The sequence below is a fragment of the Mustela lutreola genome, chromosome 4, assembly GCF_030435805.1.
Source record: "Mustela lutreola isolate mMusLut2 chromosome 4, mMusLut2.pri, whole genome shotgun sequence".
NCBI classification, from domain to species: domain Eukaryota; kingdom Metazoa; phylum Chordata; class Mammalia; order Carnivora; family Mustelidae; genus Mustela; species Mustela lutreola.
This window is the reverse complement of record NC_081293.1, coordinates 111,944,414-111,964,640: the sequence shown is the minus strand read 5'-3', so window position 1 is coordinate 111,964,640 and position 20,227 is coordinate 111,944,414. Positions and strand designations below refer to the sequence as shown.

The window sequence follows — 20,227 nt, the reverse complement described above, 5'->3', positions numbered from 1 at the left end:
CATACTTCGAGTCTTCAAAGCAAACTCTTGGAATGACTAAATCTCTGAAAACATTAAGACCCCAGGTAAACTAAAGGTGCCTATACTTTCCACCTCTTCTGCAGAGACACTGGCTGTCATACTACTCCCAGAGATGGGGACAGCTCTCTGAGGGGACTGAGCGCAAAGAAGAGTGTACATGTGGCTCCACTCACCTATTGTTTAAGGCCCCTCCAAGATCACAGTCGCAAGGTCGACATCCATCCAAGTCGTTGCTTAAGCCCCAGTGCTCTGGCTGCACAAGAGAAGATTTAAGGTCTGAAGGTCGGTTCCTGTCATTACACAACAGACTCAACAAGAAACAAGTTATGGCATGTCTTGCTCGTTCCACCGAATGCTCTTTCATGCCATGCAAGCAGAAAGCTTTCAAGAGGAATGAGCACGAGTGTTCTGAGCTAAAACCCAGGCTGCCGGTCCCTGGGGTCGTAAACACCCAACTCCAGATCAGAGCAGTTTCTGTCCCGAGCAAACAGCCATCCTCTGAGAGGAAACAGGGGCAAATATTAAAAGTACTGTAGAGAGTTTTGGCAAATATCTGGCCAGCGTTTACGTTTTCCCTGAGTTCAGCCCGTCAGAAACTCCGTGAGCCAAGCTTTTGAAAGGACTATCTATGTCCAAACAGCATGAAGCAAGTATTTTCACCAGTGAAAGGTGAGGAGATCACCGAATCCTGAGTCCAGTGCAGGTGGACAGAAAAGGAAAACGGACAGAATCTACACAAGGGAGAAGAAATCGACAAATAGGATTTCCTAACGAGCAGATAAAGGCCAGGCTTCCAGAAACTGATGTTATACATGCAAATATGCATATATACAGCTCATAAACATAATTTGAGGTCAGTGGACCACCCCCCCCTCACAAATTATAAAGGAAATCACAAGAATGTTATAAAAGATACGGGGTAATTTCAAAATTATTCCTGTAATCACTCTACCCGGAATCACTACAGTGAACTTTGTGGAGTATTTCCTTCCAGATTTTGTTTTTCTTGCTGCCATTTTTTCCTGCACAATCAAGATACTACTCACATCCTGTGGGTGTTTTTTTTTTTTTTTTTTTAACACCAGCATAAGCATTTCCTCATGCTATTGTCATTCACAAAGGCAACAAAATATCACACTGTACAGAAGCCCCCCAGTTTACTTCAGTATTTTCCCCACTGTTGCTTCTAAGTTTTTTTGGCTATGATTGGTATGAGATGCAATGAGTCTCTGTCCAATCTTCTGCTTATTTCATTAGGAAAGATTCCCAGAAGTGGGATTACTAGGTCAAAGGGTATGCACATTTCTACAGGCTACTGATAGCTTACTTCCAAAATGCTTTTCTTGCCAAGTACGAACCAACATGCATTTCCATCAGCAACTCGGAGGACCAGCCCCACATTATGTCCTTACAGTTAGCAACCCCATTTTTAAAAACTTGTTAATTTCGACTATGAAAGTGGTATTTCACTGTGGTTTTATTTTTCAATTCGATGGTGAGCATCTTGCCAAAATCATGGGTAATTTTTTTGTACATTGTTTGCATCTTCTAATATTTACATAGAGGGACGGCAGACTCTACAACAGACTCTACAACAGGTCCCATACACAAACCACCCACCCCACGTAATTAGGATTCACCTACCAGACACTGGTCACAATGCTGTCCTGTCACAAGACGCTTACAGTAGCAGTAACCTGTCTCAGAATCACAAGGATTCCCGCCAGGAATCGTTCCCAGAGGATTGCAAGCACAAGCTTTCGTAGAGATAAAATGAAGTAAAGAAACACAAACCAAGTGAGTGCCAAGGGGTAGTATGGATTTAGAACTGCACAGTAAAATGGGCATTACGTCCACCAGAACTCCCAGACTTTTTCACAAACGTACTTACATGTACAACCGAACGGGTCTTCAGCACTTAAGCCGTAGAAGCCTTCTTTGCAAATTTCACAGTGTTCTCCCTCCACATGTAATTTACACCGGCACTGACCCGCAATGAGGCCAGTGGAAAAATCCGTGTGACTGTCACAGATTCCCCCGTTCTGAGATCCCGCTGGGTCACAGCTGCATCCTGAGACGAACAAAGGTCACCAGGTAACAATGCATGTGTTGGTACCAACACGTATGTTCCCATTGACCCTCTACACGTCACAGTAGACTAAAGAAGGCAAGACTGCTTCAGCAGGCTACCCCACAATTAAAACTAGTTAATTATTATTAATTAAACTAATTAACTAATTAATTATTAATTATTAATTAATTAAAATAAAGCAGAGTCTGACGCTCGCACCAGGAGTCCCAGGAGAAGGATGGTGACCACCCCCCACCCTGGCTCTCCAAACCGAGAAGACCTCCGTCACGCCCTTCCCCACGCACGTTCACAGAGGTTGGGGTCTCGCACGTCTCTCTCCGGGTGCTGGAAGTAAAACGGCTTGCACTGCTCACAGCTGCGTCCCATCGTGTTGTGCTGGCAGTCGTCACACACCCCTCCGGTGACGTTCCCAGTGGCCAAGTAGACCGCCATGTCGAAGTGACAGGAGCCCGAGTGCCCGTTGCAGTTACACTCTGCGCAACAAGAAGGGCTTTGAAGTCGACCTACCTCTGGAGGATGGGCTTGTGGGGGAGAAGCTCCTTCTGGAAACTAGGGGTGAATTCAGGCAAGATGACAACGGACAATCAGGCGCCAGTGGGGAAGGGCGCGTCCACCTGGTGTGCTGGAAACCTTCCAGGCGTGAGCTTTCTGAAACATGAATCTGCCCTCTTTGGAAGAGAATGGGCTAAAAAGTAAAAACCTTCGGGGAGAATCCCCTTGGTGGCTTATCAACAGAAGACTGCGACCAGGCAGAGGACGCCTGTGGGTCCCCCTCGGGGGTAGAACTGGAACGTATCACCCCAGAGGATCTCCGAGGCACTGCCTCTTGGGAAAGCCTGTTTAGGCTGCCAGCTTTAAGGAACGGGTGTGAAGGCCTGCTTCCCTTCTCCCCCATTCCCACCGGCACACCCGACCAGGCTCTTCAGTGAGAATAAAGGTCTGCTAAGCGCACGCTGACTCTCTGCCAGCCCCACGGGCAGTCCCCTTGGTCCCACCCCGCTTTAATATCATATCACTCTCTGCTCAGTACCCGCATGGGTGCCGGTCTTCCCAAAATGAAGCTTAACTCAACTTGGCCCTCCTGGGACTCTACACCCTGGCCTCCTCTGCCTCCCCCTGCAACACGACCTCCCATAGGGAGGGGCCATTTCGCATCAGTGACCCATCCTCAGTGCCTAGCAGAGAAGTGCCCACCACATGCCGGCTGAATTAAACCTTGGAATCAGTTCCCCAGTGTAGACTCTGTGTTGGTCCCAAGAACGTCCTTGGGGCCTTGGGCTCTGTGCTGTTCTTATCTGAACTCCATCCCCCTTCCCCACCCCCTTCCCTCCTTCCTGCCCACCCCCAACCCCTCTTTCTTCTTCTTACCTAAACCATCTCAGCTATCACCAAAGGGTTGTACTTACTAACAGGGGTCTGAGTGGATGCAAACTGCCCTCTGACGGAGACTTACTTTTGCAGGCATTGCTGTTTCGACCTTCAGCGGGTCTCCAGGGTAAGTCGTGGTAGAAATCCATGCACTGTTCACAGTTCAAGCCCTTGGTGTTATGCCTGCACATGCAGTGCCCGTGAACCTTGGAAGTCAGAAAAAATGGGAAAGGGCAAAGTAAGAGACAGACTGGGGACTAGATTTTCTCCACAAATGATGGGAGACAGAAACCCCTTTTCCTACTAATCGTCATCTCCAGCTCACCACAGTGAGGATTTTTTATTTTATCCCTTTCCAGTGAGTTCTGTCTTTCTGATGGCTCCAACTCCATCTCTAGGAACACAGTGATGTGTTCTATTATACAACAGATACTCAGGAAATAGTTTATCAAAGTATCGATGAAATGAACCCAGGTGAACAACATCAGTCACTTAAGAATTAAAAAGTAAATAAAACCTAGTTACTTTTTAAAAAAAAATCTATGCCCCAAAAAACCCTATTTTAAGAGAAATCAACAGAAGTTACACTGCAGAACTAAATGTACAAACGCTGTCTGGAAACGACTCACATTACTGCAAGGTTTATGGCTGTGCCACATAGAAGAATGGCTTTTTTGCTTCTTTTGTTTTGATTTTGACTCCCAGCACCGCACTTGTTTTTCCAAATCAAAACAAGATTCAGAATATTAATCACTTACCACATTCACACTTAACTTTTTGTCTTTAAGAAAGGAAACATAAGATCTCAGGGAAAACAAAAGAAAACAAAACAAATTATTTTGCTGGATGGAGGGCCCAGGATGTGCTCATTGGCATTGTGTCTCCGGCAAGCTCTGCCTAAGCCCCTGAGGCACATAAAAGATAAATGCTTTCAATCTATTAAATACGCGTGTGCACGGGCACCTCACCTAAACACTAGTTTCTATAGAATGGAATTCAGGAACAGGACAGACAGGTCTGCCCTGGACTCACCTTCACAGGAGCGCCAGTGAGCAAGAGAGTAAAATCATCTCCTGACAAGCTGGTTTTACACAGAACCGCCCCCGCCCCCCCAAAAGTCCCAAAGCACACACCACAGCGCTCTACAGTGTCTGAATCAACAGCACACAGTGCTGAGACCCCTGATAGGGAGGAGACTACAGGACAGGAGCTACACGCCAGATTTGTTATGCTGAACACTAAACACTGCGTACCTAGCATTCTCTGAAAGATATAGCAACGAGATTTTAAGGCTGTGTCCTCCCTTTAGGCTCTGCTAAAAATGCAACTTTATCTACAGGGCAAGTGCTCTAAATGGAGCAAATAGAGAGCAGAAGTTTCAGCCGGTTGAATGCACAAATCCTGGACCGTCCCAGATGAGGACTAATAATCTTGGGAAAGCAAACAGCAAGTAACGCAGGCACAATCTTCATCAAGGGAGGCCCAGAGTTGAATAACAGAAGGAACCCTGGGGCAGAGTCAGGAGAGCTAGACATGAAATTTCCATCTGCAGCTGATTTAGGGCCCTCTGGTGAGCTGTTTAATTCCTGTTCCGTTCTAATAAGGATAGTTGGTGGAGTAAACCCATTTAGCTCCGAAATCCTACGGGTCTGTAAGAATTACCAGTTCACTTCGGAATGGGTAAAATACCCTAACTTTATCCATTTGGCAAATCACCCAAATCCCCAATTTTTAGAAGTACATGAATTGACAACACAGCGTAAAAGTGGGAAAAGAATGAAACGAGTAGAAGCATATAAAGAAACAAAGCCCACTGGGTTCTTAAGTCATGTTCTGAGGTTCTGGGTTCAAATGCCCTGATTCTCTGGGCTGGAGGCCACTTTATGCTTGTGGTGCCTGATCTTCCCTAAAGGAAAGGAAGATGTCATGGCTATTGAGAAAACCTCTTAATCCTTATTGGATTGGCTGGAAAAAAAAGATCTACTGTAGCAATAGCTTGTTGCAACAATTTCCAAAATTTAATTCTTTGTCTCTGACATGAATAGTCCCAGAAAGTTAACAAAGAGAAAACCAGCTGTCAACCACCATTAAGGCGGAAGGAGCTAAAAGTCAGTCTGGAAAAATAAAACCACAAGAAGCTGTGAAAGGTTTAAGGTAAAACTAGCTTCAAATTGCTTTTTGGGATCATCTGTCCAAAGGAGAAAGCCTGGGGTGCCTGGGTGGCTCAGTCGGTGAGGTGTCTGCCTTTGGCTCAGGGTCCTGGGATCCTGGGGTCCTGGGATTGAGTCTCACGTTGGGCTCCCTGCTGAGCAGGGAGTCTGCTTCTCCCTTTCCCTCTGTGATCTCCACCTCTCTTTCTCAAATAAATAAATGAAATATTAAAAAATAAAATAAAGGAGAAAGCCCCCCAGAGCGCTTGCTTACCATTCCCTCTACTTCCTCATTCACTCCGTCCACAGGTGCACATTCGCTGGCATGGCCGTAGCAGAAGCAATTTCCTCGAACCACCATATCATACACTGCATAGTAATACTTCTCTCTGATTTCCATTCTGGAATCCAAAAGGTTATCGCCCAAAGTGTGCAGCTTCACAAACTTGATTCTCAAGTTGGTGATTTTTAAGAGATCTACGAGGGTCACCAAGAAGAGGGAAAGTCTGATCAAACAAGCAAGACCTCTTTTGCAAGGATACGACATCTCTTTATAGACAGGCACAACAAATAAAAATCACCCCCTTGTACGGTCTCGAGGGCCGTGCTAGTAAAGCTTGACACCATGGGACAATCTCTGGAAGAAGAAAGGGCTGCTCCCTCTTCACCAGTTTAGAAAGAACATCAGACCATTTCAGGAAGAAGCACGAAGGCAAAGAAATTTAAGAACACGGTGGCACGGCAGCCAGAAACCTCTAGCACACAGTAACCTGAACGATTGCGATGCCATTCGGTATCACGGCAACGTTCATCAGCTCCAACCCAGAGGAGTCCATGCAGGTGGGAAAGGGTTTATCAGCACACTCCAATTCTCTTATTACAAGAGAATAGGATGGAACATTCTTGTGTTCATTTTGGGAGGAAATAAAGTATACCTGAAATTTCCCACCACTTAGATGAAATCCAAGTTGCTAAAATAGATTTAACACTGCAGAAGAACCACGTTCCAGGGACAGAAGATCTCCACCACATTCTGACCCAACGTCACAGTCTCCCACTTTTTTGTCCTGTTTGTCATCCATAGTGTGACATAAGGATAAAGGAGCTCAGTATCAGGAGGTTGGGCAAGTTGATTTTTTCCAAAATAATAAGTTACTTGTGGATCAATTTCTTTTATCTTTTCTTCTCGCTCCTGGGCCTACAGATCTATGCTTATTACAGATGTGGGGCTACCAATTATATTGTAGAGTAACTTGATCAACCAAAAGCCATTCATTCTTCTCCCGCAGTGTTTCCATCAATGGCTAAGCTGCTCTTGCTGAAGTGGATCTGGAAAGACTCATCAGTCCATCAGTCCTCCCCTGTGTAGCCTGAAATTGTCCCTAAGCTTTACTCTCACTGGTGCTGATGCATTCTCGTTTGCCCCACAGGACAAGGCGCTGGCACAGGGCATCAGAGACTCGCGAAGCCCGAACACAATTTTAATGACTTATAATACATGCGCAGCCTACAATGAAGACTATAGAAACAGCTGTGGGTTGAAAGGGACAGTCCATGAGTCCCTGCATTGAACTTAGGCTCTTTGTAAAATCAAAAATGGAACAGAGAAAGCGTGGTACGACTTAGCTGGCTGGAATGTGTGAATGCCAACATTTCCTCCCACACACAGAATGAAGACAAGTATCTACTGACAAGAGGCCCGACAACAAAGCTATAGAACCGCCAGAGTGTTTAGGAGCCCCTGAACCGATCTTTGTGGGAGCCCACGGAAGAGCAAACATGTCCCTTCTCCGTTCTCCCAGCACAGTTACCCACAGCCAAGCCTTGTACATGGACCTGCTGGCGTGGGCAAGACTCGCTTTTGAAGTGAGGCCCCAGGTCTCGACAAGAGGGCCAACCAAAGAGACTTTCCTTGTTCTGTAGAGCACAAAGGCGATCGAGAGCATCAGCAGTTAAAACGGGCGCCTCTCGAACACAGGCAAGATTTTCTGAGGCCATTCAACAACAAAAGACCAGAGAATTATGATGGTGACACGTTCCCCAAGTTTTGCAAATGTCGTCCAAGAAGGAGCGGACCGGGAGTCCTTGTAGGATGCCACAGGGTATGTGTCGCGGACGCCATGTGGACCTTTCTCACAACCGGGTTTTGAGAGCAGGGATGGGATGCCTCCCAGAGCCCACTCAGAAATGGCACAGGGCTGGATGTACCATAGATATTGGTTTTGTAATAGAATGAACAAGCAGATTACAGACCAGAGACGGTCTGGGCTGCATGTAAAATTAATTTAAGTGGGGAAACAGCCCTTTTCTGGCTATATTTCCTGGATGTTTTCCATTCTACTCTTGCATGCTTTGCACTGGGAGGCTCTATGGTGCCTTGGGTTCAACTAGGGCCGTCTGCAGCTGGGCACCATCAGTGGAATCAGCCTTTCCTCTCTTCAGTGGCCTACACCTTAGTAGCCGGAGAAGGAGTCTCATCCCCTCACTCTGAGGTATGGGGACCAGGTCCATGCAAGACCCAGGCCATGGCTTGTGGCAACATGAAAAGCAGCAGCTGCTCCAATTCACTGACTACTCTCTGTGGGTCAGGCACATCAGAAGATCATTTCTAGAACTCATGTTTTCTCCATAATGATGTTCAAATCAGTATTACTATATGTACGTACAGTTGAAAAAACAGATTCTAAAATAAACCAGGTTTAAGCAGATTACTTGCCCCAGGTCCCAGAACTGTGGTATCCTGGAACTGGGATCGAAACCCAGGGCTGCCAGACTCCAAACCCCCTTCTTCTAATTAGCGCATATTTTGCCTTCCAAGATGATCAAAATGTAATTCTGTAACAAATGAAGCATGGTTGCTACATGCTAGAAAGCTTCCAAATTTAGATTTAGAATCATAACTTATGGGTTCACGATCTGACTGCCCCTTACGCACATTATTCCAACTCTCTAAGCCTCAGTTTTCTCATCTGTTAAATGGAAATACAAGCGTACTGAGCACGGCTGACACCTGGATTTCCTCCCAGTACTCCTTCTTCTTTCCTTCCTTTGACAAGAAAAGCCTCCAGCAAGAGTGTGAGAGGGCACACGGCCACCTTGCTAGAGGTTTCCCAGTGTGTCTTGAGGTTGGCCACATGAGTAAATTTGGCCAGTGGGACGTGAGCAGCTCCCACGTCATCTGCCCTTCGCTGCCTCCTACCCCATAGGTTGGGTCCAGCTCCAACCTGCTAGGAATAAAGACTAGGAGACAGAAGGAACCTGGCTGCTCTAGTGGCTAGGGTTGCCAGATGCAGCAATAAGAATACAAGTTGTTCAGTTACATTTGAATCTCAGATAAACAATATTTTGGTCAGTAAAGTCTGTCTTAAATGTGACATGGGACATAGTCACACCAACCATAAATATTGCATGGGATGTCCTTGTACTAGTCACGAATATTCCATGGGATATAATTACTAAAAAACAACTTGCTATTTACCTCCAATTCTGATTTAACTGGGTGTAAGCCTTTATTTTATGTGGTAATCCTACATGTAGCAGATGACCTACCATTCTTCTCTGGAAAGCCCTCTGGATGATTTCGTAAGAGAGAAATCAACTTCTATCTTATTCAAGCCACTGAATGTTTGGGGACACTCTGTTACAACAGCTTAATCTGTACCCTAATTTATGTATACATATATTATATAATATATACAAATTATATATTATATAACATACACAATATATAACATCTATAAGTTATATATGATATATATTATATATAACATATATAAGTTATATGTTATATGACTTATATAAGTCATATATAAGTTATAATATATAATACATAAGTAATATATAACAAATTATGACTTATGTAATATACAATATACAAGTTATATATTATATAACATATATATATATTTATATACATATATATTATACTGAGCAATAAAATAAGGCATTATTACAACCAGCATAATTGTTTCAGTACTTATGACTTAAATGTTTTACTCTAATCAAAATGTGTTCCCCATCCGGGAGGACTTTGATTCCTGCCAATTTCAAGGGCCTCTGATTGGGTATTGTGGAGATAAAAGGAAAGAAAGAGGGTGGATTCAGCACTGAATGCTTAGATTTGGGGTAACAGTGTTCTGGGTAGGAGTTCTTCCATGATTGCTGTTTTTCCATCAAAGCTTTTATTCGAAAACAAGCTTACTCTGTATCCTTGGACTGTAAGGGTCTTCTATTCTGAAAGCAGGATCTAAAGCACGAAATATCACCTAAAAATAGATACAAGAGTAATGGGTATTTTTGCCATGATCAAAAAGGATTTGTAAAACAAGAAAAGCAAACAAACCTCTCCTTCGGTTGAGGGTTCAATGTCAGAATAGCGGGAATCACAGATTATATCATCCACTTTCTTCATGGGGCCGGTGGAGATGCCTGGAAACGAGCTCTCGCAGTCATAGGCAAAGTATCTGTACACGCCCCAGGTTCTCCCGAAGTCGGACGATCGTTCTATCAGCATAGCGGCCGGACGGAATGTCTAAAGGTGGGGAACAGAAGGCTTGTTTGATGTTTTCTATTGGTGATCTGTATTTTTTTTTTTTTTTTTTTTTTAACTCAGATGAACCTATCACTCAGCTGCTCGCCATAAATCCTGCCGGCGTGTGGTTGGTGTCTAGGACTGTGGCAGGATTTCAGAAACTTTAGGCCGGTGCACGGTGGGTCCTCTCGCCGACAAGTGTCGAGCCCTGAAACGCTGTATTTCCTCCCACCCTAACAGAGATCAGTCAGCTGCTTCTCCTTAGAAGCTGACCATAAGCGGGACTTAATAGCTAACACTCTTTGGATGAGTCGGTCAGCACCCATCACAGGACCGGTTAGGTTGCCCGCTTGCTCGGTTTGCTTGTGTAATCGTTCGACAGCTGGGCGCTGACCACCGCTCGGTACAGACTGTGGTCTGCAGGCTGCAGACGGGCCCAGGAAGCACATTCATTCCATCATTCAAGATACGAAACATCACAGCAGTCTCCTACAGTGTGCTCTGGGAGGACAAGAGGAAGCAAGGACTAACTTGAGAAGCTGCAGAATCCTTCAATTCCCCTCCTCGCTACTCCACTGCCCGAAGAACCAAAAATGGGGACTCAGATACTCGGATGAGAATGTTCATGGCGGCATAGTTCACAGTGGCCCAAAGGCAGAAACCAGCCAAGGACCCATCCAAGACCAATGGATAAACCAAATACGGCATAGACATGCAAGAGAATGTTAATCAGCCATAAAAAAGAAATTCAGATACTCCTACATCATGGATAAACCCCGAAAACATTCTATTCAGTGAAAGAAGCCAGGCACAAAAGGACAGATCCTGTAGGATTCCACGGACAGGAAAGGTCTTGAACTGGCAAGTCTGCAGAGACGGGAAGTAAATTAGAGGTTTCCAGGGGCTGGGGGGAGGGGGCAATGGGGAGTTATTGCTTCATGGGTAGAGTTTATATTTGGGGTGATGAAAAAGTTCTGGAAATAGAGTGGTGATGGTGGCACAACATTGGGAAGCCACCTAGTGGTACTGAATTGTATACTTAAAAAGGTTTAAAATGGCAAATGTTGTTTGATGGATGTTTTCACGCACACAGCGCGCACACACACACACACACACACACACACACACACGCACGCGCGCATTCTTTGAATTCTTCAGAGAGAAGTTGGCCTTGAATTGGATCCTGGAAGGGTGAGTGTCTTCCAGGCAGTGGGCGGAGGGGCTGCAGGCGGCAGAAGAGCTTGACCAGGACAGGAGAGGAAGGAACTTGCTGGCCATGTGCAGGCCTTTCCTTTACCTTTATGCCGCAAAAGGGGAGCACCAAAAGACTGGACTGAACAGAATGAAATGATCAGGTTGTACTTTAGAAAAATCATCCTGGGGACAGCTGGGTGGCTCAGTCGGTTAAGCATCTGCCATCAGCTCAGGTCATTATCTTGGGGTCATGGGATCGAGTCCCACATCAGACTCCCTGCTCAGTGGGGAGCCTACTTCTTCCACCCTCTCTGTCTGCCATTGCCCCTGCTTGTGTGCACGCGCGCGCTCTCTCTCTCTAATAAATAAATAAAATCTTAAAAAAAAAAAAAAAGAAAAAAAGAAAATTCATCCTGGGGCACAATTATCGGACACAGAAAAACAAGAAACAAAAGAAACCAAGAGATAAGGAAACCAACTGAGAGAAAAAAAGATGAAGGTCTTAACTCAAGCATGATAGTATGGTCGGACAGAAAGGATGCAATTGCTCTGAAAACTTAAGAGAATTTAGTAAAATATATTGGATCACACTTGGTGATCTGTTGTTAGGTTTTAGTGGAAAGGGAAGGAAGGAAAGAAACAGCGGCACCTGAGCTTGGAGAGAGAGTGTGTGTGTGTGTGTGCGCGCGTGTGCATGTGTGTGTGTGTGTGTGTGTGTGTGTGTGTGTCACTGTGCTAATAGCAAAGCCCAGAAGAGAAGGCAGGCTTTTGGTTTTGGACTAGCTACACATGAGGCATCCACAAGAGGATACCCAGCAGACAACCAGAAATAGCGGTCTGGCACCCAGCTGCACCAACAGAGCTTAAACCATGGATTTGGAAATCACGGTTGGCACTGTTTGGAAATCACGGTATTTGAAACCCCCCAAGGTATGACTTCCCCCCAAAAAGCAAAAGACAAGATAAAAGAGCCAAAGTCATTGTTCCAGAAAAGGCATCAGCACAGGGCTAGCCAAAGCAGGAAAGAGTGGTGCCAGGCAACTGAATTACATCATTGCTTAACCTCCTGTTATGGGCCCAACGGTGTCCTCCCCAAATTCTTATGTTGAAGACCTAACCCCTTGTCCCTCAGAATGTGAATGTATCTGGGTAATTAAAGTAGAATGAAGTCTTACAGTGGGCCCTAATCCCACGCGACTGGCATTCTTTATAAGCAGGAGCAATTAGGATAGGGACATGTCCAAGGGAAGACCAAGGGAAGAGAGAAGAAAAACCACCATCTCCAAGCCAAGGAAAGAAAGAAGTCGCAGGAGAATCCAACTCTGTCTACACTTGGATCTTGCCCATAAAGCCTCCACAGCTGTGAGACAAGACACTTCTGGGATTTAAGCTGCCTTACGGAGGCCCCAGGAAACTAACACACCCTCGAGACACACTCTCCTTACACGTGGGAAATGGCGGCTCAGACACGTTCATGGACTTGCCAACTAGAGGCAGAGTTTAGATTCAAATCCAGGCTGAACGAGACCCAAACCCATCTTTCTGCCTCACTGGCTGACGGCATCACAGCAGACCGACAAGTGGATGTCACGGAGGATGGGACACAAAGGGCAGATTCCTGGAAACTGAGGCAGGATGGAGATTTGGGAGGGTGGAAAGAAGAGATGAGGCACATGGCACCTTCCACTGAGGGGAAACGTGGACGGAGGAGCCAGCCCAGCGAACAGAAGCTGAACAGACCTTCCCTTCTGAATTAAAACCGACGCTTGGGAGAAATCTGGGTGACCACTAATGGGGAGACCAGTCCATTCCCAGACCTCCTTCTGCCTTCCTTAATAATCCTGACAGTCTTTTGCATGGATCAAAGGAGACAAGCGTAATAAAACAGAAGGTCATATTTGGACAGATTCTTTGACTTATTCACTTACTAGTTGCTTGGGTTTTTACTTTTTTACCTGTTCAGGAATATAAGAAAATGGTACTTTATTAAATTCAAGATTACATGACGAAGGAGTTTATATTAAGGGGGGAAAGCCCCAATAACTACCTCAGCCAAGACAAACTCCCCATGAGGCCTGTCTCCTGGGTGATGACATCTGGGGATAGACCAGCCTAATGTCTCCGGGTCAGAAGGGAGCAGAGAGAAAACGCTGTAAGCCAGTGCTGGCTGTGATTCTTTCTCCCTCCTTTCTGGAAGCTTCTGAGTCCCTAAGGGCCATTGACAGAGCGATCCGATTTCCTGTGGATTCAGGAGGCTGCTGGAACCCAGGAAAACACTGGCATGTTCAGAATGGAGGCCCTTCTACACTCTTCGCTCATTCATCAACCTGCTCGGGGCTCACACTGTAGCACGGCTACCTCTGAATATCTACTCCATGAAAGAGCTACGATTTTGGCCACATCTGGCTATGGACCAAAGCCCACTGTGTATATGTTACAAGAGTTTCGCTGGCTCACAAAACCCAACCCCAAACCCAATCCCCTTAGCAAGCAGCTCTCTCCACAGCAAACCTGTGTTCCTCACCACCACCCGCTACCGTCCTCACTCCGGTCGCCCTACTGCCATGCTCCTGCTTACTCAGCTTGGACATCCAAGAGATCTTGGCTTCATCCTTCTCCTTGCCCTCCTTCTGTTGTTCTGCTTCTCATCCTTCTCCAATTCATGGCTGAACCTTTGATTCCAAAAGGGCCCAACTGAGGACCCCCATGGTAGTGGGCGATAATTCTCAAGGGTAGGAGCAGCAGAGAGAACAGTAGGGCAATAAGGGGAGGTGTGTGATTCGAAAAAGCTCTTCTGGTAGTACTTCCAGGATGTCCTGGATGGCAGGGGCGACTCCCTCCTATGTGAGAGTCAGGACCGCCTCTGCATGAACCCCAGGAGTCTCCTAGTTGAGCCCCCTCATCAGCACAGACTTCAACGAGGGCCTCCCCATGAGCCCTCGGTGCTCACTGTCCCAGGCCCTCCTCTGCCTCCTCTCTGGCCACCTTCCTTAAATAGTCTCATCTTGTGTCAATGGTTCCCCATTTCCTCCATGGCACACACTCCTCAGCCAAGAGTCCCGGTCCTTCTGACTGTTATCTTCCTTCTCGCCCAGTCACGGCCCGGGAGCTCCAGGCAAATCTACGCCCAACGAAACCCGCCCGAACTGTCCACCACGCACTTTGCTCTCAGACACTGTCCTCTGCCAAGAACGCCTTTTCTTCCACCTCCTCCCACTGAGATCCTGCTCACCCTTCCTGGCCCGGGTCAAATGCAGTCCTGATCTCTCTTCATGAAGCTTTCACCCTTAGCCCAGGCTACGAGGAATCTCGCCCTCCTCCATGCTCAGAACGTATATTCTCTGAACTTCTGCTGAGCGCTTAGCACCCTCCGTGACGTAAGTTATTTGCCAGTCCCTGCCCCCCCCAACCCTACCAGGGTGGGAAGGTCCTGCAGAAAAGCAACCATAAGATCTTTAAAATCTCCCGCAAACAGAAGATGGCTGAATTCCTTGACCCACTTATCCAAGCATCTGAATATATAAAAAATGATCGCATTCCCATTAGAGGCCAGGTAGCAAGACAATGCCTTCTCCCGCAGCGGAGGGCTAGGTCACACAACCCCCCCCCCCAGTGCAGGGGTTCTCATTCTTCCCACTTTTCCTTCCAAAGAGGAAGCCGAGTCCTCAGCCGCATGTGCCAGAAAGGGGCAGGGTGGGGATCTACGCCCAAGCCTGTCCAACCCCATACCTGTTGCTTGTCACACGGGAGCTGGAACCTGCAGGGGGCGTCCTCTCTCACCCACGGCAGCCTGACTGCCTGCACCCATTCCTCACATCTCTGTTGTGTCCCCGCTTGTTTGACCCTCCGCACTTGCGCGGTTTCATCCCTGGCCCACCGTGCTCAGTCAAATGGGTATTTAATGACAGAACATGTACCCCAAGGACCTCTGGGTGTACGCAAACTCAGAACGACCCATGGAGGCACAGATGCCCTTTCTGAAGTAAAAGGTAGGGCCATTGACGGGAATAATGAAAATTCTATTTTAGACATGAAGGTAACGTCTTTGGACATGGCCGAGTTTTACTTCTAATGACCAAGCCGGGCTTGGCCGCAGTTAATGAAGGGAGGAGGCTCGGTGTTGATTTGCCTGGTGAAAGCCCCGACCTCCCCCTGTATCGAGTGTCACAGTGGAAGCCTTCCTGTCCAGCAGCAACAGCACCTCTGGGGGCCCGGGGGGGGTGAGGATGGCAGGGGATGAGGGGCTCAGGCCTGGGAACCAGCAGTCCACCATCCCTCCCAGTTGTGGTCTGACTTTCATGCCTTTTCCATGCTCCTCGGCCTCCCGAAACTTCCACGCAGTTACTCCCTCCCCAGCACCTCTCTTCCTAACCTGAGACGGTGCAGCTCAAGCTCCCCACCAAAAACTAGCCAAAGTGGTTTTAATCTGAGAAGTGGGAGGTAAATTATGGGTTTTATGTGCATCAACGTGTACTTTAAGTCATGAGTAGTCTGTCATTTCCAGGCAGCTGCTTATGAAGAAACAAAGGGACTTTGTCCAGAGAAATTCCCCAGCCCCGGAGTCATTTTACATCTCTAAAAGAAAAAGGATGAGAAAATCCACATTTAAGAAAGCATACGCATTTCTTAAGGAACTGCAGAACTGTTCCCACAAATTTTGCAAGCCCTTGAAAACTAAAGATAAAACACTAATTTTCAGTTACCAAACTCAGCATTAAAACATCAACACAAGGGATCAGGGATTTACTCTCCAGATGTTTTATTGTGGTTTGGGAGAGAGTCAAAGCTGCCTCTCTCCGTGGGGAAATAAAAAGAGATCTAATTAAAAGTTTACAGTTGAATTACCTTAGAATAGAGGCTCGCTCTCTCCTGCTTGCCACGAAGATAGAGTATTTGTTGAACATAGTAATTTGTGCCCATCTTAAAAAGCTGCTCAATGATCCCAATTTATGGCAACAATAATATTTAAGTTCCCATTTAGGCCGACTCTCAACAGAGAGCCATACCAAAAAGGGAATTACACGGCGCCTCTCCATGTGTCATTTGTGAGAAAGTGACGAATTCCTTACCTTGAAAGTCATTATGAGATGAGTAAAGTGGAATTCTGCTTCCAGATCCAGTTGGATCGTTACATTTTCCACACCTATAGGAGATTTTTGGGAAATAACAAAAAGGAAATAGTAAACAGGGACATCTGTGAACAGTTGGGACTGTTGTCTCAAATTCTCTTTATGCCCCTCACAGAAATCCTCCTTGCCGTCTATCTGAAAGTGAAGCTACAGACAGGAAACCTGCCTTGGCGTAGGAGGTAAAGCGCAAATCAGAAGGCTTTCCCAGTTCTCCACAAACGGTTCCAGAGCTCGACACATGGAATCTGCTGAGCGGAACAAGACATCCGGCAGATTGCCTCTAGTTGCTGTCAAGAAAGGCAGCTTTTGCTTAGGAGAAAGTAAAACATCTCTCAAGGGGAAGGAGGGGGTCACTTCCTGTGCACAGTAGGGGTTCAGCTTGCAGCTTAAAGCAGGGGATCTAAGCCTCCTCCAGGCAAAACACAAATATTCCTTTTTTTAATGCAGCAGCAAAGAAAATAAATAAGAGTCTACCACGCATATTAGTTATGCTCCCATTTAGAAAGAACTATCCCCGACGGGGAAGCCTTTGGATGCATCCCCACCACCGAAAAACAATGCCAGAGACAAAGAGTCCCTCAAATAAATACACCGGCCCAGAACAAATACTAACATCTTCCCTTTGGGGGAAGCCTGAACAAACAAACCAGCCTTCACACCAGGCCCTGAGGGTGGGTCAGTCCCACGTTAACACACTAAAAAGGCCACTGGAATTCCAGAGATGGAAAGTACCTCCCTCCTCCTTGCCAATACCTCCAGCCCTCCAGGCTGCCTCTTTGCTAAAGGAGACCTTTCCCTGTTTGCTGGGTTGGAGAGAGCTTCAGGGGGTCCACCTTCTATAGCAAAGGAAGTCTTAAAGGCAGGAAGACAGGAATGTGTCAGAATGAATCATGTCACAGGCTGGTGTATTTTCAGGAAATCAGTAGGACTTTTGAAATAAACTCTCCCACTGGACAACCGCCAAGCCAGTTGTGGGGGGTGGGGGGGGTGGTCACTGAAACGGATATGAGTTAGTTGGAATGTTAAAGAAAAACATTATAATCACACTAACCAACCTTATCTAACTTATTAAAAAGGGCCATATTATAAACCGACTCTGGACATTTCAGAGTGGAAGGTGAGCTCAGCCCCATGTGTCTCTTCTCTCCCAGGCTTTTAAAAACCTGCAGTGTTTGTTCAAAATGAAGAGATAACAAAATAACGTAAAGTGCAAACAAGACTAGGACCCTTTCTGTAACATAAGAACATACGCTGCATTGGGCGCCCTAAAAACACATTCCGTTTTAGATTTAGAACCTGATAACGCATTGCAGTTTTTTTTAATAAGGGAAGAAAAATCCACAGAGAAAAAAAAAAAGGGTGATTCTTTCAAAGCGTGTTTGATTTCTGTCAGACCTAGGGGTAGATTCCCCAGGAAGGGTTCTGAAAAGTAGCTGTGCCCTCCAAGCCCATTTCGATGCCTGAACACCAATAATTTAAGGCCGCCACCTAAAGCTCCACTTGGATGAAACTCACAGAAAATGGATAAAATCACATCCAGAAAGAACATCTTTAATAATGAGGACACCAAGGAGGGGATGGGGGCAGTAACAACCAATCTGACTTTCTGAAGCCTAGGCATCAGCTAACCTCACTGAATCTCTTGGGACAGAGAACACAAGCGCCTCACCTTGAAAATCCGTCTTTCTGGCCTTTGGCCTCTTGCCCCACGAATGGCAGATATCGGTGAACTCCTGAAGCAACCAAGAAAAACCCTCCCCTCCCCCGGCACTACTGCACACGATGAACAATATTACTGTCTATCAACTTGATACGAAAGTTGAGGTGTCCTTCTAATTGTCCTTTCATGTCACTGGAAGAATGTGGGCAGTCGGGACGCGCTCCTGTTGTTTGGAAGCGGCGCTGTGCTCTTTCAGAAATCCTCCGTGACTGGAGTACAGACTTACAGAAACTTCTCTATCACATTCAACTATCAACCAAGATAACCTCCTGTAAGAATTGGTAAGGCTCTAATGGACGGACACACGTTTTGAGGACGAGACTATCTCAAACTGGTAACCAATGCAGTCCCAAGGCTGACCAATGAATAATCAATCAACTCTCCCCAGAACCCAAGGGTCTTCTGAAAAGCAAGGATAATTTCATAGTCAATGACAAGGAAGGGAGTTCCTCTTTATAGAAAGTTACATGACAGCAAGCCTCCAAAAGCTTCCCAGGGATAGGGCATATATAAGAGAGAGATCTAGTCAAATCCATATTCTCTATGGCCAAACCTAGGTTTACAGCTTTGAGATCCAGAATTCTCATAATTTTTTGGAAGATCTAATGGTACATTGTTATTGAGAAGACACAGTAACTCTACCTTTATTTCCCAAAGTTCAGCATTCAAGTTTGACACAGATGCAAAACTAATGGGGGATAGTTTCCCAGTGAAATAACATCAAATTTGATGAATTTACTAAACCCAAACCCGGGGCACCTGGGTGGCTCAGTGGGTTAAGTGTCTGCCTTCAGCTCAGGTCATGATCTCAGGGTCCTAGCATCGAGCCCCACATTGGGCTTTCTGCTCAGCAGGGAGCCTGCTTCCCCCTCTTTCTCTGCCTGCCTCTCTGCCTATTTGTGATCTTTCTCTCTGTGTCAAATAAATAAAATACATAAAAAAAAAAATTAAACCCAAACCCCAAGGCAAAGAAAGGAAAAAGGAGCTGGCTTCACATACTCACTAGAGAAATTGAGTGGGGGTCATATCTAGGTTGACAGAGTCGTTGAAAAATCCATACCTAGTGCTGAGTCACAGTACTATTACTGAATTTTCTTAGAGGGAAGGACGCTGATGGTAGGGGGGCTGCTTTTGCCTTTTCCTTTGGGGTTGATCAAAATGAAAGATGCCATATTTTATGGAAGATTTAGGGCTGTGCAGGGCCTTCCACATCCCCAACAGATACAGCCGCCCCCACAAAGACTCCCCTCAGGATGAGGGCTACGAAATACTCCTTTGGTCTAGCATCAAAGACTTCTTTCTTACAGAAAGTGCATACTTGAGGAAGAAAGATCAGATTTTACCAAGAAAAGTTAGTGCTAGGCAGTAAATCCGCCAAAGGCCATAATTATAGGGCAGACAAACCAATCAAGATTACAAATACCCAGGAGCCTGTAAACTCCTTCCAGGTGACCAATCACACACCAAGCACATACCGTTTTCGGATTGCCACCAAATCTTAAGGCGGTTTGGAGCAAATGTAGTGACCACATTTTCAATGAGATGACTGTCAGGGTTGAGGGTCTCATGATAAGGATCTTGGGAATTGCAGATGAAGCATTTTTTGTCCTCCTGAAAGGAAAGTCAGTTTCATGAGTCTAGGAAGCAATCACACACACACACACACACACACACAAAATGCACACACACCACAAATTAAGCCCACAATACAGAAATCAAGCTGACTTGCTTCAAGAAAAATGAATGTCTCAAAATTACTTACATGACACATAATATGCCTTTTACTTTTTAACTTACGGGGTATGCATTACTGCTGAAAATTTCCTCCACGCTTGTAAATTCAAGGTCAGAAGTAAAAGGTGGCATTGTTTCCACAAGCTATTAATTTAATCAAAATGAAATTTCTAGGCATAAGCCTTCATCTCAATGAATAGCTAGAGAAGCTTACTCTTCCAGTAAAATGCAGAAGAGGTATTAAAGAATTTTTGCTGACATAAAGCAAACTGAAAAATGAAAGGGGAG

At 45.9% G+C, this 20,227-nt stretch overlaps 1 protein-coding gene across 1 annotated transcript in view; it reads right to left on the bottom strand.

Annotated features, from left to right (window-relative positions):
* Positions 1 to 20,227, bottom strand: part of LAMB1 (laminin subunit beta 1) — a 67,742-nt gene that overhangs the window by 43,770 nt on the left and 3,745 nt on the right. The window contains exons 4-13 of the mRNA XM_059170792.1: positions 19,681 to 19,816; positions 16,426 to 16,499; positions 9,974 to 10,162; positions 9,833 to 9,896; positions 5,906 to 6,108; positions 3,567 to 3,687; positions 2,398 to 2,586; positions 1,913 to 2,092; positions 1,666 to 1,778; positions 195 to 274 (exon numbers count right to left, since the gene is read on the bottom strand). Of these exons, the coding sequence (XP_059026775.1) occupies positions 195 to 274; positions 1,666 to 1,778; positions 1,913 to 2,092; positions 2,398 to 2,586; positions 3,567 to 3,687; positions 5,906 to 6,108; positions 9,833 to 9,896; positions 9,974 to 10,162; positions 16,426 to 16,499; positions 19,681 to 19,816 (1,349 nt within the window). The remainder of the gene's footprint in view (positions 1 to 194; positions 275 to 1,665; positions 1,779 to 1,912; positions 2,093 to 2,397; positions 2,587 to 3,566; positions 3,688 to 5,905; positions 6,109 to 9,832; positions 9,897 to 9,973; positions 10,163 to 16,425; positions 16,500 to 19,680; positions 19,817 to 20,227) is intronic.